Source organism: Pelobates fuscus, chromosome 1, assembly GCF_036172605.1.
Source record: "Pelobates fuscus isolate aPelFus1 chromosome 1, aPelFus1.pri, whole genome shotgun sequence".
Lineage (NCBI taxonomy): Eukaryota > Metazoa > Chordata > Amphibia > Anura > Pelobatidae > Pelobates > Pelobates fuscus.
The window spans coordinates 450,469,575-450,490,008 of NC_086317.1; the positions used below are offsets into that span (position 1 = coordinate 450,469,575).

The following is a 20,434-nucleotide window of genomic DNA, read 5'->3' on the forward strand; positions in this document are numbered from 1 at the left end:
CCATAAAAGTAAAAACAACGTTTTTACTCACCTTTTTCCAGTGTTTTGGCTCCCTCAGTGCTGTTCACCTCTCCAACTCCTGTGATCCCACAGAGAAAGTATGGTCTCCACCTCGATGGTCCAATCCAATGCTCCTTGTAGAGGAACATCAGGGACCTAGTGTGCATGGGCTGTGAGCACCATGAGCACATTCAACTTCACCATATAATCAATGCTTTCATATGGGGAATTAATTTTACTTTGTAAGTGCAGCGGAAATGCTTCTAGTGACAGTCACTAGAGGTGGACTTAACCCTGCCAGGCAAATATAGCAATTTCTCAAATACTACAATTATACATAGCAGAGTTATACATAGCAGGATTAACAGGACAGGGACACTGCACCCAGTCCACTTCAGTGAGGTGGAGTTGTCAGGGTGAATGTGGTGATGACAGTGTGGATGAGCAGACTGACAGACAACATGCCCTCACTGAAACACACTCACTGACAGACCAGTCATTGTCTCACACACACTGTTTAACTAACACAGACATACACTGACACGAATACACTCTCAGAGACATATGCACTCACTGACATACACACACTCACTGACAGACACACACACATTCACTGACACACTCACTGACACACACCTACTGGCAGATACACACTGACAGTCACACACACAGTCACTGACAAACAAAGACTCTTACTGATGTGACAGACACTCACAGACAGACACATACAAATTCACTGACAGACATACACACACACACTAACACATTCACTGACAGACACACAAACATATTCACTGACAGACATACAAACATACTCTGATCTACCTTACACATCCAACGATTAAATCTACTACCAGAAAGACGGCTTGCTCTATCACTATTACACCATATCCTTAGGTGGGGATTATTCTGTCCAAGCGCTCAAGTTGGAGCTGAATTGAAAGTCCAGAAAAGTGTAAGTGCACATCTTGCAGATTACATTTCTCCAAAGAATACAAAAATATACTATTCTATCAGCTCTTTTCTTCTTTTTGGCTGTCTTCTATTTTTTGCATATACATCTAAGGATTTACAAACGCACCACACCAACCCCTCTGCTATATTTGACTCTAACTTGTACCGGATAAGAGTAACACTGTATTTGGGTGTTAGGATGCCCCAGTGAACCGTACCAGTATCTTTAAGCGCTGAATTACCTGTAAAGAGGGCGCACTTTCCCATGTCTGTACCTGTAACTCAGCACAAGAGCACACCCCACACTGGAGGCCAGCCTGCCCACTGTGAGACCACCAAGCTCTGTAATCTTTGTCTAGTCCAATGCTTCTCATAAGAGAAGCATAGAAGACATATTGTACAAATGGACCAATCTGCCAGTTAAATTGTTACCTATAAGAAGCAGCATCTTTGCATGGTGACAGCGGACATACAATAGATTCAGTTATTGAATATATTTGAGTCCAAATTGCCTAGTGACTGTCTATAAAGAAGCCACTGCAAAACTTTTCTTAAAAAAAAATGCTGTTTCCACAGTAAGACTGCAGAGGCAACATATGTACTCCCTGTCACGAACGCACCCTACTCCAAGAGTGTGCATGACTTAGTTGTGGTGGTGAAAGGGTTAAAGTACACTATTTGTCTTCACTAGACCGGAAATAATGACAAAATCCCATTTTTTTTACCTCAGTCTGGGAGCCAACTGTCAACTCTCAACTCTCAACTGTCAACTGACCTCTGTGGGGGTCCCAGCTTCGAAAGATGTAACCCCTGTTGACCTCAGCAATAACATCTCTGTAATTTGTGCCATTAACTACACAAATTACATTAAAGGATAATATTCCAAGGGTGTAATAATAAATTATACACCCTTGCCGTGACACTCCCCAAAATGTAATTATTATATAAGGGAATATAAAGTGCCAGGAAAACTACCTATAGTGCCCCCCTCCCTCCGTGTGGTGCAGAAGGGGTTAAAACCGCCTGCTGTCACTTACCTGAGCCCAGCGCCAATGTCCCAGGCTCGGGCTCTGCCTCTGCTCAATGGCCATGCTTGCGTTAGGGATTCCCCCCATAGGAAAGCATTATACAATGCTTTCCTATGGGGTTTCTGGTGACACTAGACATCTTCATGCATAGCGTGAAGACGTCTAGCATCAGTTAGGTTGAAGTGGTCTGGGTGGCGCTAGTGCCCCTTGAAGTGATTTTGTTGGTTAGAATGTCCTTTTAAAAATTCTGCTAAACTGAGTTGGATTAGGCTTAACATGTTGTGGGGGGAGTGGTATGCTGAGATCAAAATGTAGGCGATTATGATGATGAGAGAGTGGGAATGGGTGCTGCTGAGACTGGAAACAGAGCTTATGACAAAAGATAAGGTCAAGTGTCCAGTGTGTATCACTGGAGACGTGCATTGGAGAAAGGGTCCACTGAGAACAACTAAATCAGGAAGTAGTTGGTAACAATAAATAAATAAAAAGCAAATTAACTGAAAACCAAATTGCCCAACTAAGCTATTTTTTTTAATTCTTTATTTTTGTTGTGCAAGTGATAACAGATAACCTTGTCATGCTACAGCAGCACTAACAAGCAGAGCAATATCAGACAATAAGAAACAATATCATGGCATTCATAGAGATTGCACATTTTTATATTAAAAGCGACAGGCTAGCTAAAGAGATATGTCAGTAAGTAGCATATAGGGCTGAACGGGCATGGAGATCTTGAAGTGCACAAGCAGCCAACTCCGATTCTTGGGATGAGGCATATGTCGGCATGAAGGGTGCACAGGGTAACGGCACTTTGAGGGTAAGGTAGGTCCCCCTCCAGTCCCAGGCATGTTTGAATGCCAGCATTTTTAAACCACAGGCTTGGAGACTTTGTGAGCCCAAGTCTTTCCCATCTTGGGTGCGACGGAAGGCCCAGATGTTCTGCGTCGCCTGCGGCGGGCGGTCTCTCAGCTATTTTGTCTTATATTGCAATTCATTTTTACGTTTCTCTATAATACACTGTTCACTAAACAAACCCAGTGTGTGTTATATTCTAGATTAGCGCTCATGGACATAGTGACCAAAGGTTCTCTCTCTGCTCTATACGTGTGAATATGAAGGATAAAGAAACGTTAATTAAAATATGTCCCTTTGTTATTGGATTTCACTTGGGGGGGGGAAAAATCCATATAACCTGTACTTTTTAAACAATTCAACCAAATTACAACCAAAATAGCAACTCTTAACTTCAGTAGAGCATGCAAATAAATATGATTTAGACCTATCTCTTTTGTGTGTGAGATAGATCGATAGATAGATAGATAGATAGTGGGATGTGATCATGTTTGACTATTTTATAGATATTAGACTTGGAGATTTATTCTGTTATGAACTGCAATTTGTCTGAATGTGGGCAGATCTGATGACCATATGAATTCTGGAACTCTGAGACGAAATGTAGACGAGTCAAGAACCAAACAAATCCCGCAATGGACAAACATGTTTTTGTTTCTTCATGAATCATGATTCCACCCTTAGGAAAAAAAAAAAAAAAAAAAGATTGATGAAAAAAAACGATAATTGATGGTTCAGGGACAGTTGCTAAATGTTTTATTCACAGAACACGTGACCAAGTGACCAATGGAAGTTAAAAAAATGTTTATTCTATATTTAATTAAAATATAACATATAAATATCGATTCCTTTTTTGCTGCTCCTCCTTTCTCTATCTATTAATTTTTCTCACTTGATCTGTGAACCAACTGGTGGAATATTTATATTTATATACTTTGCAAAATACTGATTGGCCAAGTTTTACACCCTTTTGGTTTGTTTGATTTGTTTTCCCGAGGCTTTTTCGTAAATGAAAGTGAGTGTCACGACTACTAGTGTGGTCCAGCACGCAGAAACTATGTAAACATATACATATATAAGGAAAGGGAAATAAAAGGGCAGAGCGTAAACCGGACCTTAGAATGGCCGGACTAATACGCTAGAGACAGAGATACCAGAGATACCAGAGATACCGTAAAGACAAGCCAAGTCAGGGAAACCAGAATTTAGAATAACCAGGGAAAAGCCAAGATCAGGATACCAGGAAATCAGAAACACGAAAAATGAGCACTCTCAGGAAACCAGGAAACGGAAACTACGACAGGGCAAAGTACTGGGGTGAGTTGGGGATTTAAATATCCCTCTCTATGCTCTGATTGGTCAGAGGGCGACCTATGACCCCAAAACGTGCGTGTGCGTTGACGTCGTGACGTCACGCACACGTTGGTATAATTCTCGGGGGCGGGGCCAGTGACAGACGCGACCACGCGGTCCGCGCCATCTTGGATTTGGGCGTGATGCCCGGAAGACCTGGGGGAGCGGTTCCCGGCTCGCCGACGAGCAGGTAAGCTCGTGTTGCTAGCGCGGTCGTGCCGGTCAGGCACGGCCGTGAGACTCGGCGGGCCGGCGACCGCAACAGTGAGATTGATCAAACTGCCATGTGGCCAAAATTCTGTGGTTAGTAGAAAACAAATGTATTGCTATGTGCACCAAATACACACTAATTCAGTTCTTCGTGTTAGTGGATGTAGGGGACAAGAATGAAATATTTGAGTTCTATGAATAATTTTGTAACATTTGATGTACTTTTTACTTTGTCTTTTGTGCATTTTGACATATATTTAAAAGATTTGTTTACTGAATATTTGATCTCCTAAGTAACTACATAAAGTATAGATGAATGGTAACCAGCTTGCTTACGTACATTCTGCACTAGTCTTTTTTTCTTGCACGTTAGCATGACCTTCATATGGGAAGTCATGCTGTATTTTACAACTTTAAGTTCAACAAGAAATCTGTTCACACACTTTAAATATAGTGACTAAGGTTCGTGTCACCTGATTTAGCAAATCTATGTGGAAACTGGGGAAAATCAAAGCAACGCAATTTGTGAAAAAAATTATATTGTGATGTAGGAGCCAGACTTGTTCGTGATTTGTCCTGTCTCATTTGGAAATGTGAAAACAAATGTTATTTGTGTGTTGCCCTGGGTAAAAAAAACAAGCCAAAATTGTAAGTTTAATTTATATAAATGACCAGGAATATGTTAGGTTAGTGTTGTATTCTGATGGCTTCGTCTGTCAGTGTTTACAAAACACTAATAATTATAACAGAATTAAATTTAAACAAATACTTCAGGCCCATGAAGCACTTTAACTTGCTAAAGTTCTTTATCTATGAAACATGTAACCTATTGTTTTTCATTTTACAAAAACTGCATATTTTAATAGAAATTAGCACTTTTATAAATTAACTTAGTTACACCCCCATGACTGTCAATCAGACAACTGGTCCTGTTACTTCCTGGTTTGGTTAGCTCAGTAAAGCTAAACTCAAGAGGCAGGGAATTGCTCAGAGCACCTGCCTTGCAAAGACTTCTCATTGAGCTGAATTGAGAAGTCTTTGATTAGACAGCAACAGAAAGTCTGGGCTGGGGAAAATTGGAAGATTTGCAAAGGCTGCAAAGACAAGATCTGCAGCTTTTGCAAGCTTTTTCTTGATCTAAACCCAATGCAAAAAATGCATAACTAAAGGTATGCATGTTTTCTATTGAAGTATATCTACTTAACAGTGATTTTTTAATTAAATAAAGTAAAGTGTCCCTTTAAACTGATAAATATTCTATAAACAAAGGAAGGAATATACAAAGGAAGATCTGAAGCTATGATGAAAAAAAAATCAAAGGTAACTGATACATTTTGGAAGAGCGATAAAAATATTTTGAAGAGTGCCAACAGACAATGTTATAAATACCGTGCCATGGACTGCATGGGAATACAATAATTATCTAGTTCATTATCACAGTGGGCTTCCTTGCGAGACTATATTTTGTGAAGAGTTCCATTAATCATGGCAGTATGCAGTGATTTTCTCTGTATTAAACATGTTCTAAAGTTTGATGGCTGCCTTGTGAAACAAATAATTTGACTTTCATGCCAATTGGCATTAAACTAAAAAAAAAAATCTATTCTTGCAATAATTTAAATACATTTCTGGAAATTACACAATTGAATAAAATATTGTGCAAGAGCCCAGTGGTGTCTATAGGATTTGTGCTGCCCGAGGCAGGACGGTGCTCGGGCACCCTCCCCCCCTTAATTTAAAATTTCCCCACCCCTTCCAGTCAAGGCCGCACTTTGACTGACAGACGCACACACTCACTGATAGATGCATACACTCATTGACAGACACACACTCTCATATACACTGACAAACAATGACAAACACACACACACTCACTGATTTGACACACCAATAGACAGACACACACTATTACTCGGACACACACACTGACAGACGCACACTCTCACTGACAGACACACGCAGTGACAGACGCACAAACTCACTGACCTACACATACACACTCACTGACTGACACATACACATTCACTGACCTACACACACACATTCACTCACAGACACACACACACTTACAGACACACACACATTCATTTAGACACACACATACATACACACACTCATAAACACACACACACACACACACATTCACTCACAGACACACACTTACATATACACACACTCATTCACTCACAGACACACACACACATTCACTCAGAGACACACACACACATTTACTCACAGACACACACACAGACATTACCACCAACACTCATAAATTATAAAAAAAAAGTATTATTTTAAATCCACCCAGCCTCCCTGGGAGAGCTGGAGTGGATTACTTACCTGTCCAGTAGGGCTGCTGGACGGGCAGGCAGGGGGCAGACAGGCAGAGTGGGCGGCGAGGGAGCTTTAATCTTCCTGCTCAGCTCCCTCGCGCGCCGCTTAGTGATGCCGGGAGCCGGACTGACATCATATGCCTGCCCCCGGCTTCATTAAGCAGTGTGGAGGGAGCTGAGCAGGAAGAGTGCAGGTGAGTATGCTCTCTTGCTGCCTGCTGCCAGCCACCAGCCTCGAGGGGGCTCAAAAGTGGCCAGTCGGCCAGCTCTTGAGCCCCCCAGGACACGAGGAAAGCAAGGGATCTGCCTGGGCGTTTTGAGTCAGCTTTTTTTGCCGCCCCCGCAAAGTGCCGCCCAAGGCAGATGCCTTGTTTGCCTCATGTAAGATACGTCCATGGGTGGAGGTATCCATTTACAAGATGAAGAGGTTACGAATGTTATTTTATTTTCTTTTTCACACTTCACAAATATATATATTTTCTAAATTTAGGAATATAATAAATATAATAAATATAATATTAAATATTCTGGGAAGTGAATTTCTCACAGCTATCCCGTTTTCTTGTTTTTGCTTGTTTGTTTGTTTTTGTGGATATTAGAACTGTCTATTTTTATTTATGTATTTGTTGATTTGATGTTTGCGGGGCACCTTGTTGCTAGAATACATTTTAATAGGTTCATAAAATTAAAAGAAATTAATTTCTCATTTAAAATATACATTTCAACTTTTTATGACTTAAACAGGTAATATCATAGGACAGTGATTGTTCCATTACTTGATTAATGGAGAACATTTGGCGTGCACACTCAAACACTTTTTACATCTCTGTCCCAAGTTGTGGGTGACTCATTCAAGAGCTCTGTCAAGTCATCATAACATGGTTAATGTTTAATAAGAAAATCATTTACAGTTGCGGGTGATTAAATACAAATTCTATTCTAGTGAACTTATTTAAGGAAGTATTAAATATTTGTTCTTAATTTGTCAACCCCTGGGATCTTAATTTGTTGGCAAAGCCTCCCGAAACTCTAAATTCACCAGTAAATAATCTTTTCAGTCAATCTCTAGCATTCTTCAGTAATTTACCAAAGCAGTTCTAAAAGAGTAACCAGAACGTGTTAAAGTCATGTCATTTAGAGACAGAAACAAGGGAAAAAGAGAGTCAGTTGAGGTCATAGTGGTGCATAACATTTGGAACTAAAGATGTACTTTTCTTAGAAACATAGAAACATAGAAACATAGAATGTGACTGCAGATAAGAACCATTCGGCCCATCTAGTCTGCCCAATTTTCTAAATACTTTCATTAGTCTCTGGCCTTATCTTATAGTTAGGATAGCTAACTCTAAGACAAGGACAGAGACAATGATCTCTAAGACAAGGACAGAGACAAACATCATGGAGAGACACCAAACCCTCCTGTGAAGAATATTTATGGCTATTGCATACTATTATAGCTGTGGGCAGGGGATTTATTATATTTGCAAGTTGCCCCAAAAGTTCCTTTTTCATGTTGTGTGCTGTCTATGCTATGTGTTCTTGGGTGGTTTGATAAATAAATCAGATGCATGCCTCTGGAATGTTCAACGTAACACATTCCGAACTAGTCAATGTTTGAAGAAGGGCCAAGGTCCTTCCTGGATGTAGGCAGGTAATTGTGAAGTATCTTTGCTTAAGGATTTGAGCCTCTCCATCAATGTGATACATTCCGAGAACAATGGATCTGGATGGATATTAAGACAAATGGCCCCATTATTGATTAGAATGAGTTCAATGGAGTAGCAGTTTAACTAACACAACGATGATTCAGTGGTTTATGATAAAATTATAATAATATAATTATACTTTGTCGACTCTGTATCATGTAATGTAGAGTTTGTTACTTTTTTTTGTTAATGTTATTACCCGGGATATAATATATAGGTAACCTTGTTTGTATGTAAAAGAAGTACAATTACTGTATATATAATAATTAGTAAATCTGCATGAAGGTAGAGAAAGTGACATGACCAGTTTATCTGTTGACACATATAAAACATCCTTTACCCAATGTGTCTGTAGTTTTATATTTATACACATTATCAGTTAATTTGACTATGTAACAAATAAATATGTGTTTTGGCTATTTAACCTATGCATCTATTTTATTTGTTTTAGCTTTTTTAGCTTTTTCCATTGCAGCACTGGGTGCACCCCTAAATATTATAAATTATTATAATTTGGCACCTGTGATAGGGACGGGTACAAAACCTGTCACAGGTGCCTCATCCCTGGGCCCTATTTAGCCTTGTACTGCAGAGAGCCCCAGATGGAATGTTTCCCTGTGAGCTTTGAAGTTGCAGTTTATTGGATAAGTATGTGCGCTGGATCTTGTGTATTGTTCGAATTGGCCCCAGCATCACCCCATTTATGCATGTTAAGGCGAGTGCAGCCCCCTGGTTTAATATATATATATATATATATATATATATATATATTTGGGAGTCTAGGCCAACTCCTTGGTTTTGCACCCCTCCCTGTCACAGGTGCCTCATCCCAGGGCCCTTTTTAGCCTTATACTGCAGAGAGCCCCAGATGGAATTTTTCCCCCCACATAAGTGGGTTTTGCCTAGATTAGTAATAAAATCGGTGAGCTTTGAAGTTGCTGTTTAGTGGAAGAGTGAGTGCGCTTGATCTTGTGTATTATCTTATTTATTTAGCAGAGCGTGCCACCTGTTAGCTCTGCAGTACAAATCTTAGCCAGTTAGTCAATTAAGCTAACGTTAAGAAAGATGACAATTAGAGGCATAAATTAATTCCTTGACTATTCGACATTGAAAGGGGCATTAAACCTGATGCATATACTGTTCATGATGTCATTTGTGTTTTTAAAAATTAGCCTACCTCTAGATATCTCTTTCCTCTAGATATTTCTTTCCTCTTCCTAAACAGTTGTTGTCTGAAATCAAATAATTGTTATACATTTTCAAAATAACTCATGGGTTCTCAGGCAGTCAATATGAATAATATCATAACAGTTACCTTATTAAATCTAGCTTTATATACTATAGTTTAATGATCACACTTTTAAAACATGCATATGCCAAGACAATATGCTTTTATCAAACAGATTTGTATATAGATGTGCCGCAGAAGAACAGTCTCTCAGGTCTATTTTGATAATGTGGACTTTCCCTAAATTAATTGATCAAAGCAAAATCAAATGCGTGGGTAAGTATGAAAAAGACAAACGCGTGATTTTTGTTTTGGAATGGTTAACCATGGATAGAAGTGAAACAAAATGAATCACTAGTATTGCAACACTAATGCTCTATAAAAACTGTGCTGCTTCAGATAACCCATAGCATTCCAAACCTATAAGCAAATTTAACGTTTGTCACAATGCTGTCGCTACTAAGCTTCTTGCTCTTGTCTCTGTCCTACTGTCTGGCATTTCCAAAACCTCCAGCTGAAGGAGACATCGATATTCCTGATTATAAGTTTGCAGAGGTACGTCAAAGAATTGCTTTGCTACACTAAATGCAAAATAATATATTAAACGTCTTGGGATGTTTCGTATGCATCTTAGAAGCTTAACACAGCAGATATAGGTTTATTTTGGTAATTTTTTTAAACAGGACAATTGTTACATTTTAATTAGTGACTGATATATTGGCATTTGTTTAAAATTGACTAACTATTTAACCTGTGTTTTAAAAAAGACAAAAAAAATGTACTTCCATTTTTCTGCATCTGGTGCTAAAGTAATTTTCTAAGCACGCACGTGGACTCAATTTTATCAATGCTTGCTGAGTTTCCCTTTTCAGAATCTTTGGCAATATCTTTTAGAATTTTTGCAGAAAACATATGCTTGATGGTGGTTTAGACTTGGCAAAAATGTAAACCCCCAGTTAAAACGTAGTTGTCTTGAAAGTTATGAAATAGTTTCTGAATGTTTGACCATAGCTTAGGAACTGCTAATATACACGCTGGATTGTATCATCGTAAGGATTTTCATGTAACACGAGACCTGTCATTTCCCAGGATTTTCTAATATTATGTTTGTTTATCCACTATATTTAACAAAAATGTGATTGTAAGGTCTGTAATGTAAAATTAACATAGACTTCCAGACCATTTTATTCTTCTTTGGCCTAGAACTGAGCATTGCCTCTCATCTTGGCTACCAGTCATTAATGGTTAGAAACTCTTCCCTATTCTTTAATTGAACGTCACATGTGGAAGTAGAGAACCAGAAATAATGTATCTATTTCTGCTACTCTGTTGCAATGTGTGCCTTGGATGTGCCAGGACTTAAAGGACCACAATAGGCACCCAGACCACTTCAGCTCAATGAAGTGGTCTGGGTGCCAGGTCCCTCTTTTTTTTTTTTAACCCTGCAGCTGAAAACATAGCAGTTTCAGAGAAAAACAAGTTTGTTTTCCTGGCACTATAGTGGTCCTTTAACTGGAATGTGATGCTAATTCTTTTTTTTTTTGTATTCTTTATTTTTGTTGTGCATACAATAAGGTACAGGATTTCAGTGATCACGACATTGCTTAGTCATAGAGGAGATATCCAAAGTTACATGTCTAGAAGAATAGATTGCACATTTTTTTTTTATGATAAAGACAGGCATAGTACACTGTGATGGCTTGTTAATAGTGTGATAGCGTACGGGCGAGTGATTTTGCCTCTGGTTCGGAAAGCAATAAACTATAACAGGTTAGGTATATATTTAAGAGTCACAGAACCTAATGGCCAAAGGCCGGCCCTGTCCTTGGTGGTGCAGTTTGTTGCTTCCGTTGGGGTGTCTGGGTCGGCATATCGCTCAGGTACTCATCCTCTGAGGCAGAGAGTGACTCCATCCCCATGGTTTGAAAGACGTCCGCCATTTTGGGCCTGCAAGCCTGGGACAAGAGTTGCACGATATCGTGGGTATGTCTCGCGGATCACCCTCTGGGTTTCCGTGAGTGTTTCTCCATAGTGTACTGACTCTCCCTCAGTCTTTCCCCAGCGTATGGAGGTAGTTTTTGAGGATTCTTTGGCTGTTTTGCCGTAATAATGTCGGAGCTCGGGTTTCATGCGACTTGTCGGCTTGAAAGCTAGCTCCGCCCCGATGCTAATTCTTTAATATGCACATGAAAGAAAATGGAGGCTCATAAGGAAAATTGTATAATTTCTAAAAGAAAATATGGTTCCTATTAAAAGAGTTATAATCTAAAAATAAATCATAGGTTTAACCACAACAAAATAAGAAAATACTTATACTGGCATAAATATTCAACGAATATGCACTTAATTTAATGAGTACCTTCTCCCTTGCTGTAAGTAACATTTTAAAGAACAGTAACACATTATCATTAGTATTTTAGGGGACTATGCCTTTTCAGTGCAAATCCTGATATATCAGGACTATTATAGTATGGATATAAAGTCACTTTATAGTCTATGTAACTGTAGACAGAGGATTTTTTCTTTCGACTGGTTGTTCTATGTGATTCAGGCTGCGAGCTTAATGAATAAATCTCTCATTTTGATGAGTGCATGCCACTGGATGTTCCACTTACCACGTGCTGAATTAGCAAATGTTTGTTTGATTCTTCTTTGTACTGTTACGGATATTGCACATCATAGTGGTTGACAGTGTGTGAGGAAACAGTTTGAGGTAAAGAATGTTTCACACCTTCTCATTCTCTAGCGAGGATTCTGGAATTGCCTAAGTGATGGCTTTGGCACGGCAGATGTTTCTGAACTACATTTCTCATGAAGCTCAGCCACCCTTAGGTTTTGTTAGGCATCATGGAAAATGTATTTCAGAAACATCTTTTGTGACAATGTTGTCCATCACTGGCCCAAACTATTGACCCCGTCTTCCATCATAGGTGACTCTAGAAACAGTACACAAGGGGGGGCACAAAAGATATCACAGTCAAACTAATAATATCCACCATTCAATCATATTAGTAGTAGTCGCAAGTGGTTGTAAGGGCGGGATAGTGGCTGTAGTGGGTAATAGCAGTTGTTGAGGTTGCAGGGCGTGATAAGGGCCAAAATAGGTGCAGGGGGAAAGTGGGTGCAGGTGGCAATTGGGACTTTAGTGCATACAGGGGAGGGATAGGGATATATACTGTACTAAGTGCCGGGGTAATATGGGCTGTTGTGGGTAGAGGGTTCCAAGGAGTTTTAGTGGGTGCAGGGGAGGTTTAGAGGCTGTAGTGGAGACAGAGGGCATAAAGGGTGTAGTGGAGGTGGGGGAAGGGGCTGTAGTGGATTATAGGGGCTTTTTGTGGGTGCAGAAGTTTAGGAGCTATAATGAGTGCAGCGGGAAGGGCTAAAGTGGCTGCACAGGGAAATTGAAAAGTGAAAATGCATTCAAGGAATAAGAATCTTCCCCTATCTGGACGACATCCTGATCATTGCATCAATTTATCAGGCATGGGCTCTCCACGCTTGCAGTGGCGAGTAACTTTTAAAGCCTAGCTAGTGGTGTAGGACTTTAAATATTAAGCCCTGCAGAAGGATGGATATAGAACTATAGGTTAGACCTATGATATGCATTAAGATGGTATTGTATTATGATATACAATACATGCAGGATGGCATGGGTCATATGAATACCTGTACATTGGACAACTGTGAACTAAACTAAACTAGTAATTCCCAATGCAGTTCTCAAGACACAAAGGTTTATGGTTTGTTATTGTCTCCATTGGAGCAGAACTGAGAACTGAGTTTTATTATAGTCAGTCAGATCACATACAAATATTAAAAACGTCTTGTTTTATTTTTTTTGCAGGGTTACCTAAACAATTTCTATCCATCAACCCAAAAATCTATATCAAACGTGTTTGATGAAAAAATTAAGGAAATGCAGAAGTTCTTTGGACTTAAAATTACTGGATTACTGAATAAAGAGACAATGGATGTGATGAAGACGCCCCGATGTGGAATGCCTGATGTAGCAGAATACGGACATTTCCCTGGAAGACCAAAATGGACAAAAACATCCCTGACTTATAGGTAAATATATTATGTTGGGAAAAAAGTTAATACATTTCTGTCTGTCTACATGACAACAGAAAACAAACAAACAAACAAACAAACCAAAACTTTTCATTGTTTGTCTGTAAATTATTGTAAACAAAACATCTGAAAGCCTTAACATTTAAATTTTTTCTCTTATTTTTCCTAGAATCCAGAATTATACTCCTGATCTTAGCGCTGCAGTAATTAATAATGCCATTAAAATGGCTTTCAAAGTTTGGAGTGATGTGACGCCCCTGACTTTCAGACAGGTTTCACGTGGAAATGCAGACATCGTCATACAGTTTGCAGCTGGATGTAAGTAAATTGAAAATTGAAAAAGAAATGTGTGTACACAATAAACACAAATTCAACGTTTAATAGTTTATAGTCAAGAGACAAAAATAAAAAATGGAGGTTGTATGAAAAATTGGTAACTCACTAGGAGATTTGAGTGCAGGATGGGGTGTAGAGAGAACCATTACGATGGCATGGTAATGATAAGGAGGAAAATTGGGCAGTTTTATTTGCTAAAGGAGCCCCTCTGGCCAGACGGACTCAGGATGATACATTTAGTCTTTGCTGTCCCCAGTAGCTAAACACTGAAGAACAAAAAATAGGATCCCAAAATCAGGACTTTCTTTGTACCGCGAAATATTGGGAGGTATCCTAAACAAATGCTATAGTTAGTACATTAGCAGATAAAAAAAACAACAACAGTGTATTCCTTTACCTTGTGTCACTGTGCCCCACTCCCTCTAGAGTTTAAGCTCATTTGAGCAGAGTACTTAACCCCGTCTGTTCCTGTGAGTCCAACTCATCTGGCTATAAATACTTGTCTGTTAATCCACCCATTGTACAGCGCTGCGGAATTTGATGGCGCTTTATAAATATTAATAATAATTAAAATGTTTTAAACAACATTAAACACGCCAAAAAAAATTGCTATGCCACGGGTTCTGCTACGCCATTCACGTTAACTGCTTATAAATAGATCCCAAGGATGATCAATATGTTATGGGCCTTTTAATGCTCTTAATTCACTGATTTAATTCATTAAGGAATATGATTAAGACAAAAAAAAAATTGGTTTATAATTGTTTAATTTCTAATTGTTTAGTGGCGCATTGAAGTAAAAATACCCCAAATATATACCATGCAATGTTCAAATAAACAAACATAAATAAATACATTTTAAAAAATAGTCATCTACAGGTATAATTAAATAAACCAGAAGGGAAAAAAAGCATAAGGACACATAATTCATTTATGTTGTATATTGGGCATTGGAAATAACGTAATATGATATATAATACAGCATGTATGTTCCATTTGTGTTTTATAAAATTGGTGCCTGAATCTTGTTATAATCTCTCTTTTTATGTTTTACAAAAGATATTATATTCTGTAAGATTCAGTTTTTGTTAAAATGTATCCCAATGCCTAAATAATTAAACAAATACTTTCATTCTCATACATAATCTCTATAGATTAAGATAAAAAAAAAAGAGTTAGTTATATTAAAAGCACGGACGTGGAGGGATTTTAAATAAACTATAACTTCATTTTTATATATTTTAGCTCATGGTGATTACAATCCATTCGATGGTCGTGGTGGCATATTGGCACATGCATACGCACCTGGCAGTGGTATAGGAGGGGATGCCCACTTCGATGAGGATGAACATTGGTCAGCTAATCAGCAAGGTACGTTTTGTCTAGAAAGATTACACTTATATATTTAGATGGTCCATCTTTTAGAGCAATGCTTATCAAGCAGGGTACAGTGATACAATTATGTGCTTAAGCCATCTCAACATGAGCTGTAACGACATTGACTTCAGAGCTGTAAACAGTTGAAAGTAGAATTTAAGTATAAATTGTGTAATAATTTTTAGCATTAATATTGTGATTCCAATCTGGTAATTAATTAAACAGTAGGTTGATTTAGTGAGTAGTGTGGCATACTTTTGTAACATGGATATAATTAAAAGTAATGCTTATAATCCACTGATTAGCTTAAAAATTCAAATATACAATATAACAGCAAATAGTGATGAAGCGCTAAGAAGGGTTCTTATAGATGTGATAGTAGATGGCGGCAACAATCTGTCAGAGTTCTCTCTTCCGGATCAATACAGCGCAACTCCCAATCATCTTTAGAAATTGAGATATGCCTAGAAACCTTTTCACTCATTGGAGTGTACCTTGGTGAGAAACAAGCAGTCTGGGAATAAATATATATCAATGTGCTTAAACCATTTTAAATATATACACAACGCATCTAAATTAAATACCGTAGCCGTGTTTTTATATATTAAAAATAACTGCACAGTTGATGATAAATTAATAATATAAACTTTGAATAAATCTATTTTTACGTGAAATGCAAACCCTGCAATATATTTCTAATTCATTATTTTTTTGTTGTTGCAGGTGTCAACTTGTTCCTTGTTGCTGCGCATGAATTTGGACATTCATTGGGACTGTCTCATTCTAATGATCGAAGAGCTTTGATGTACCCTACATACCGCTATGTAAACCCCAAAACATTCCGTTTGTCTCAAGATGACATTAGGGGAATACAGTCACTTTATGGCAAAAAGCCAAAATAGGTTTCAGAGGCTCTGAATAATGTGAATGTTTTATTATAACTGCTAATAACCACTAAGTTTTACAATAGTATCATAGCTGACATTTATTTATAATGAGATGTTGGATAAATACATGTTCCCTAATTTCTGAAGGATGACACATGTTGGGTGATGAGCTATGTTGTCTTAGCAATCTTTAAAAAACCCTATTCCAAAATAGAGTGGTCCATTTATTTAACAATAGGGCTTTATAGAGGTTCTGTTGGTAAATAAGCAGGCTATTCCATGCTGACATAATGTATTTGAAGCCAGGTTGTGATGACAAGTGGTTAAAGACTAAATGACCATATTATGTTTGTAAGAATTGACTATATTCAAACCTAAAATGTGCCCATATATACTTTATATTCCAAAATTTAGAGTGGTATTTGAATCTCTCAATATTAATCATCGATGTAATGATGATCCCTCCTCACAATCTAATGAGGACCTGTTTGTATTCTGATTAGGTCTGTACAAGCACTTTTTAAGCAAATTTTCCTTAGTTTTGTTTTTTGTTTTTGAGGAAAGAGACATGACTCTTTCTGTATACATTTTTATATCACTGGCGTAAAAAAATATATACATATTTTTTATTTAGTATATTTTCCTTAAAGCACAGGTGCACATCGTAATGTAATATGTTCTGCATGCCTATGACTCTGGGCCATATTTGACAAGGTCAAACAGGACCAAGTAGAGGCCAAAGTGCTCCTTTTGAAACAAATGCATGGGAAACTAAAACCTGTTCAGCTGATTGCCCTGGAATAGCACTATGACCAAAACTTGTTCCAGTTCAGTCTTCATCAATGCGGTCTTGCATTAAACGGTCTTGGGAGCAAAGTCCTTTTCGTAATTTGTATCAATTTGTTGCTTTGTATAATTTTGTTTACAATTTTTACTTTTTGTACACTGCCATGGTTAATGTTAAAGTGCCCTGCAAATAAAAACTTTAAAATATAAACCCAAATGATAATAGTAATGGATTTTATTTGCATGTAAATAGAGATATGTATAAATTTACCGTAAAAAATTAAGCAAGACTTATATTGCTCTAAGGAAGGGATAGGTAACCCAGGGCCGGATTAAGAACCTAATGGACCTGGTGCTGAAGATTATGATGGGTCTAATTACAGAATATTTTTTACAAAAGCACTAATACAGTCATATCTCCCAAGTGTCATGTATCTGGTGGAGGTAGTGTCGGAGGGAAACTCACAAAATGCAACTATAAGAATACACATATCCTATGCTAATCTCATATTTTAACCAAATTTATACCCACAGTATCAGCGTGCTGTTAAGAGGGATGTTGGTGGGCAGGGTAAAGGAGAAGGGACAGTGATGCAAATTATGTCCCTTGCACTGACCGGCAGGTTTATTTTAAAAAGTACAGTATAAAAAAAAACACAGCACCCCCCTCTACTAAATCCCAGTCGCCCCCCCTCTACTAAACCACAGCACCCCCCTCTACCACCCTGTGCCAAATCTGATCCTCCCGCTGACACACACACATACTCACAGACAGACACACACACACACTGACACACAGACACACACTGACATACACAAACACACACACACTGACAGAAACACACACACACACTCTGACAGAAACACACACATACTCACAGACACACACACACATACTCACAGACAGACACACATACACACACAGATACTCACTGACAGACAGACAGACACACATACGTCATATTCCGGTGCCCAGCTTCACTACAGATGGCGCGCACAAGAGAGCAGTGAGGAACACTGAGCTCCCTTGCTAGCCCTCCTCCCCAGCCGGGTAAGTAGGCAAGAGTAGGCAAGTTGTGACGGGACGTGAGATATCCCTGATGACGATGGGTCTAGGGTGTTAGTTCAGGGGCTAGAGAGAAAGGGAGAGGGAAGAAGGGGGGGGAGGCAAGGTGGGGAAAAGATGCGGTTGGGTATGGGAGAACCTGCGCTTGCGGAGGCACTATCTAGATGCGAGCGTCAGGGGGCAGCGAATCTCCTGTCCACCAGTGAACTAGGGTTCCTGCAGGCCCAGATGGGACGCTAAGACCTACAGGGGAGTTGAAGGAGGCGCACAGCCTCTGGGTGGTTCTAAACCGGTAGGGTTGTTAGGGACTAGGGTATATATAGTCTCGAAGTCCTCTCAGTCAATACCTCATGTCCCCCCATGGTGGCTCAATATGCAGGTATTCAGGCAGGGTGTTCCTTGCTATGAATATCATGGCCCTTAGGCCCCAGAAGCATAGTGCGTGTCAGGTCAGGTGCCTAACATTTAAGAAAACAGTACATAGGTAATCATAACCAGAACATAATATCGGAACCACTGTGGTACCTTTTTCTTAGGCTCAGCCCCCCTCTTGCTACACGTGACTGAAGAGTGTGAGCAAGCCTCTCTACTGTGTCCCCCCTCTTTCCTTTACCCGAGTGCAAGTCCTTCGCTGAGCTGAGCTATGGGTTTGTGCAGGGAGCTTTCAGCCCGCCTCTCCATCTCTGTGATGTCCCAAGTGGGCCGAGCCTGTGGCACCCTCCTGTGCGCTTCCAAATAGATCGTCATGCACAGGCTGGATGTCCAGTGGGCCAGACCATTGCATAGGCATTGGAGGAAGCTAAAGTTCTTGGGCCAATGCAGCAAAGTCATCCACTCTTTTGACCAGAAAAGGGCCATTAGTAGTAAAGACTTGTAATCCCATTGTAAAGCACCAGCGGTACTTCAGCTTGTTGGATTGTAAGATGCTCATGAGCGGGTGCATAGCCCTGCGGTAAGCCAACGTAGCCGGGGAAAGGTCCGGATAGAGCTGGAGTTCTGCTCCGTTTATTAGGACTTGTTCTGTCTTCTGAGCCTTCTGCAGCACGTCTTCCTTGAGCTGGAAACTCACTTGGGGAGGTGTTCCGGGGGCCCATTAGGACATAGAGTTTGTTGAACAGTCCAGTAAGGGTCACCTGTATCAGTGTGGAGTTGTCCATTGTTTCAGGGACACCCCTTATTCTGGCGTTTTGCCTCCAGCCCCTGTTATCCAGGTCCTCTATGTGGTATGCCATCTGTCTGAGTTGGTCTGATTGTGTGCGGATGGTATCTGTATTCACTGACTGCGCTGCCGACACGTGGTTGCAGTCCGCTTTTAATTGAGAGACCCTGTGGTGTAGTCCTTGTATATCCTCGCGCAGGGCATGAAGTTCTGTCATGATGGATTTTCTCAAATCTGCATTCTCCTCTCTGAAGTCTGATTTCGTTGGCAGGTTGCGGAGCAGGGCCATTCAGTACAGCAGGGCTAGCAGATAAGATTGCACTGCTGGTCTCTCATTTTTGGGAGGGTGATTGCAAGCGACTTGCGGTCTTTGAGTCATTAATGGGCCTGGGAGAATAGATCTGCTAGAGTGATCAGATACTGCCTCAGAGATGAGGCCGGGGACCCCACTAGGGGCGTCAGCATTCTTGAAGGCTTGAGACGCTCTATGTGTTTTACCCATTGTCGAACCTGACACATGGCACGGCAAGGAACTGTGCGGAGCCGGCGGGGAACTCAGTCTCTACACGGTCATCTTTCTCGGCCCCCAAGTTGTTTTAAAAATTTGGCTTCAGAATCTTTATTGCGGAAGTCTATTGTTTTAATTTCTGTTTTTTTATTTCCAAAGTCTAAAGCTATGTGCTTCTGCTATCATTTCTCTGTGAGTTGGAGCCGTTCCAGTACCTCCAAGAACCCGTGTGTCATCTAGCTGGAACAAACTCTTTCGCACTGAGTACAAAATGACATTGCCTCACACACCATTAGGATGCAACACTCTGGGCTCTGTTTCCATTGTCTTATTAATTATCTTATTTGAGTCCCCAGAAAGTATTGCATTTTCAAAAACAATTTAATCTATGCTATGTCTAAATCATTGGTTATCATTTAACTGTTGCTGGCAGATGAAATATATAAATGCATATGCAAATCAATGTGTATTTGGTTGTGGTTTGACCAATAATAAGCTAAAAGTTATGGATCCGTCTTGTTCTTCACCTGCCTCCACTTCAGCAACTCTTCATTCAGCACCGTCCCTAGTCCACACTTGT

The 20,434-nt window shown here is 39.6% G+C and overlaps 1 protein-coding gene across 1 annotated transcript; it reads left to right on the forward strand.

Annotated features, from left to right (window-relative positions):
* Positions 1-10,097: 10,097 nt before the first annotated feature.
* On the forward strand, positions 10,098-17,303 carry LOC134571798 (macrophage metalloelastase-like). The gene is made up of 5 exons (XM_063430397.1): positions 10,098-10,219; positions 13,509-13,732; positions 13,905-14,053; positions 15,317-15,442; positions 16,172-17,303. The coding sequence occupies exons 1-5, from the start codon at positions 10,112-10,114 to the stop codon at positions 16,348-16,350; spliced, it is 786 nt and encodes a 261-aa protein (XP_063286467.1). The 5' UTR covers positions 10,098-10,111; the 3' UTR covers positions 16,351-17,303.
* Positions 17,304-20,434: the final 3,131 nt, after the last annotated feature.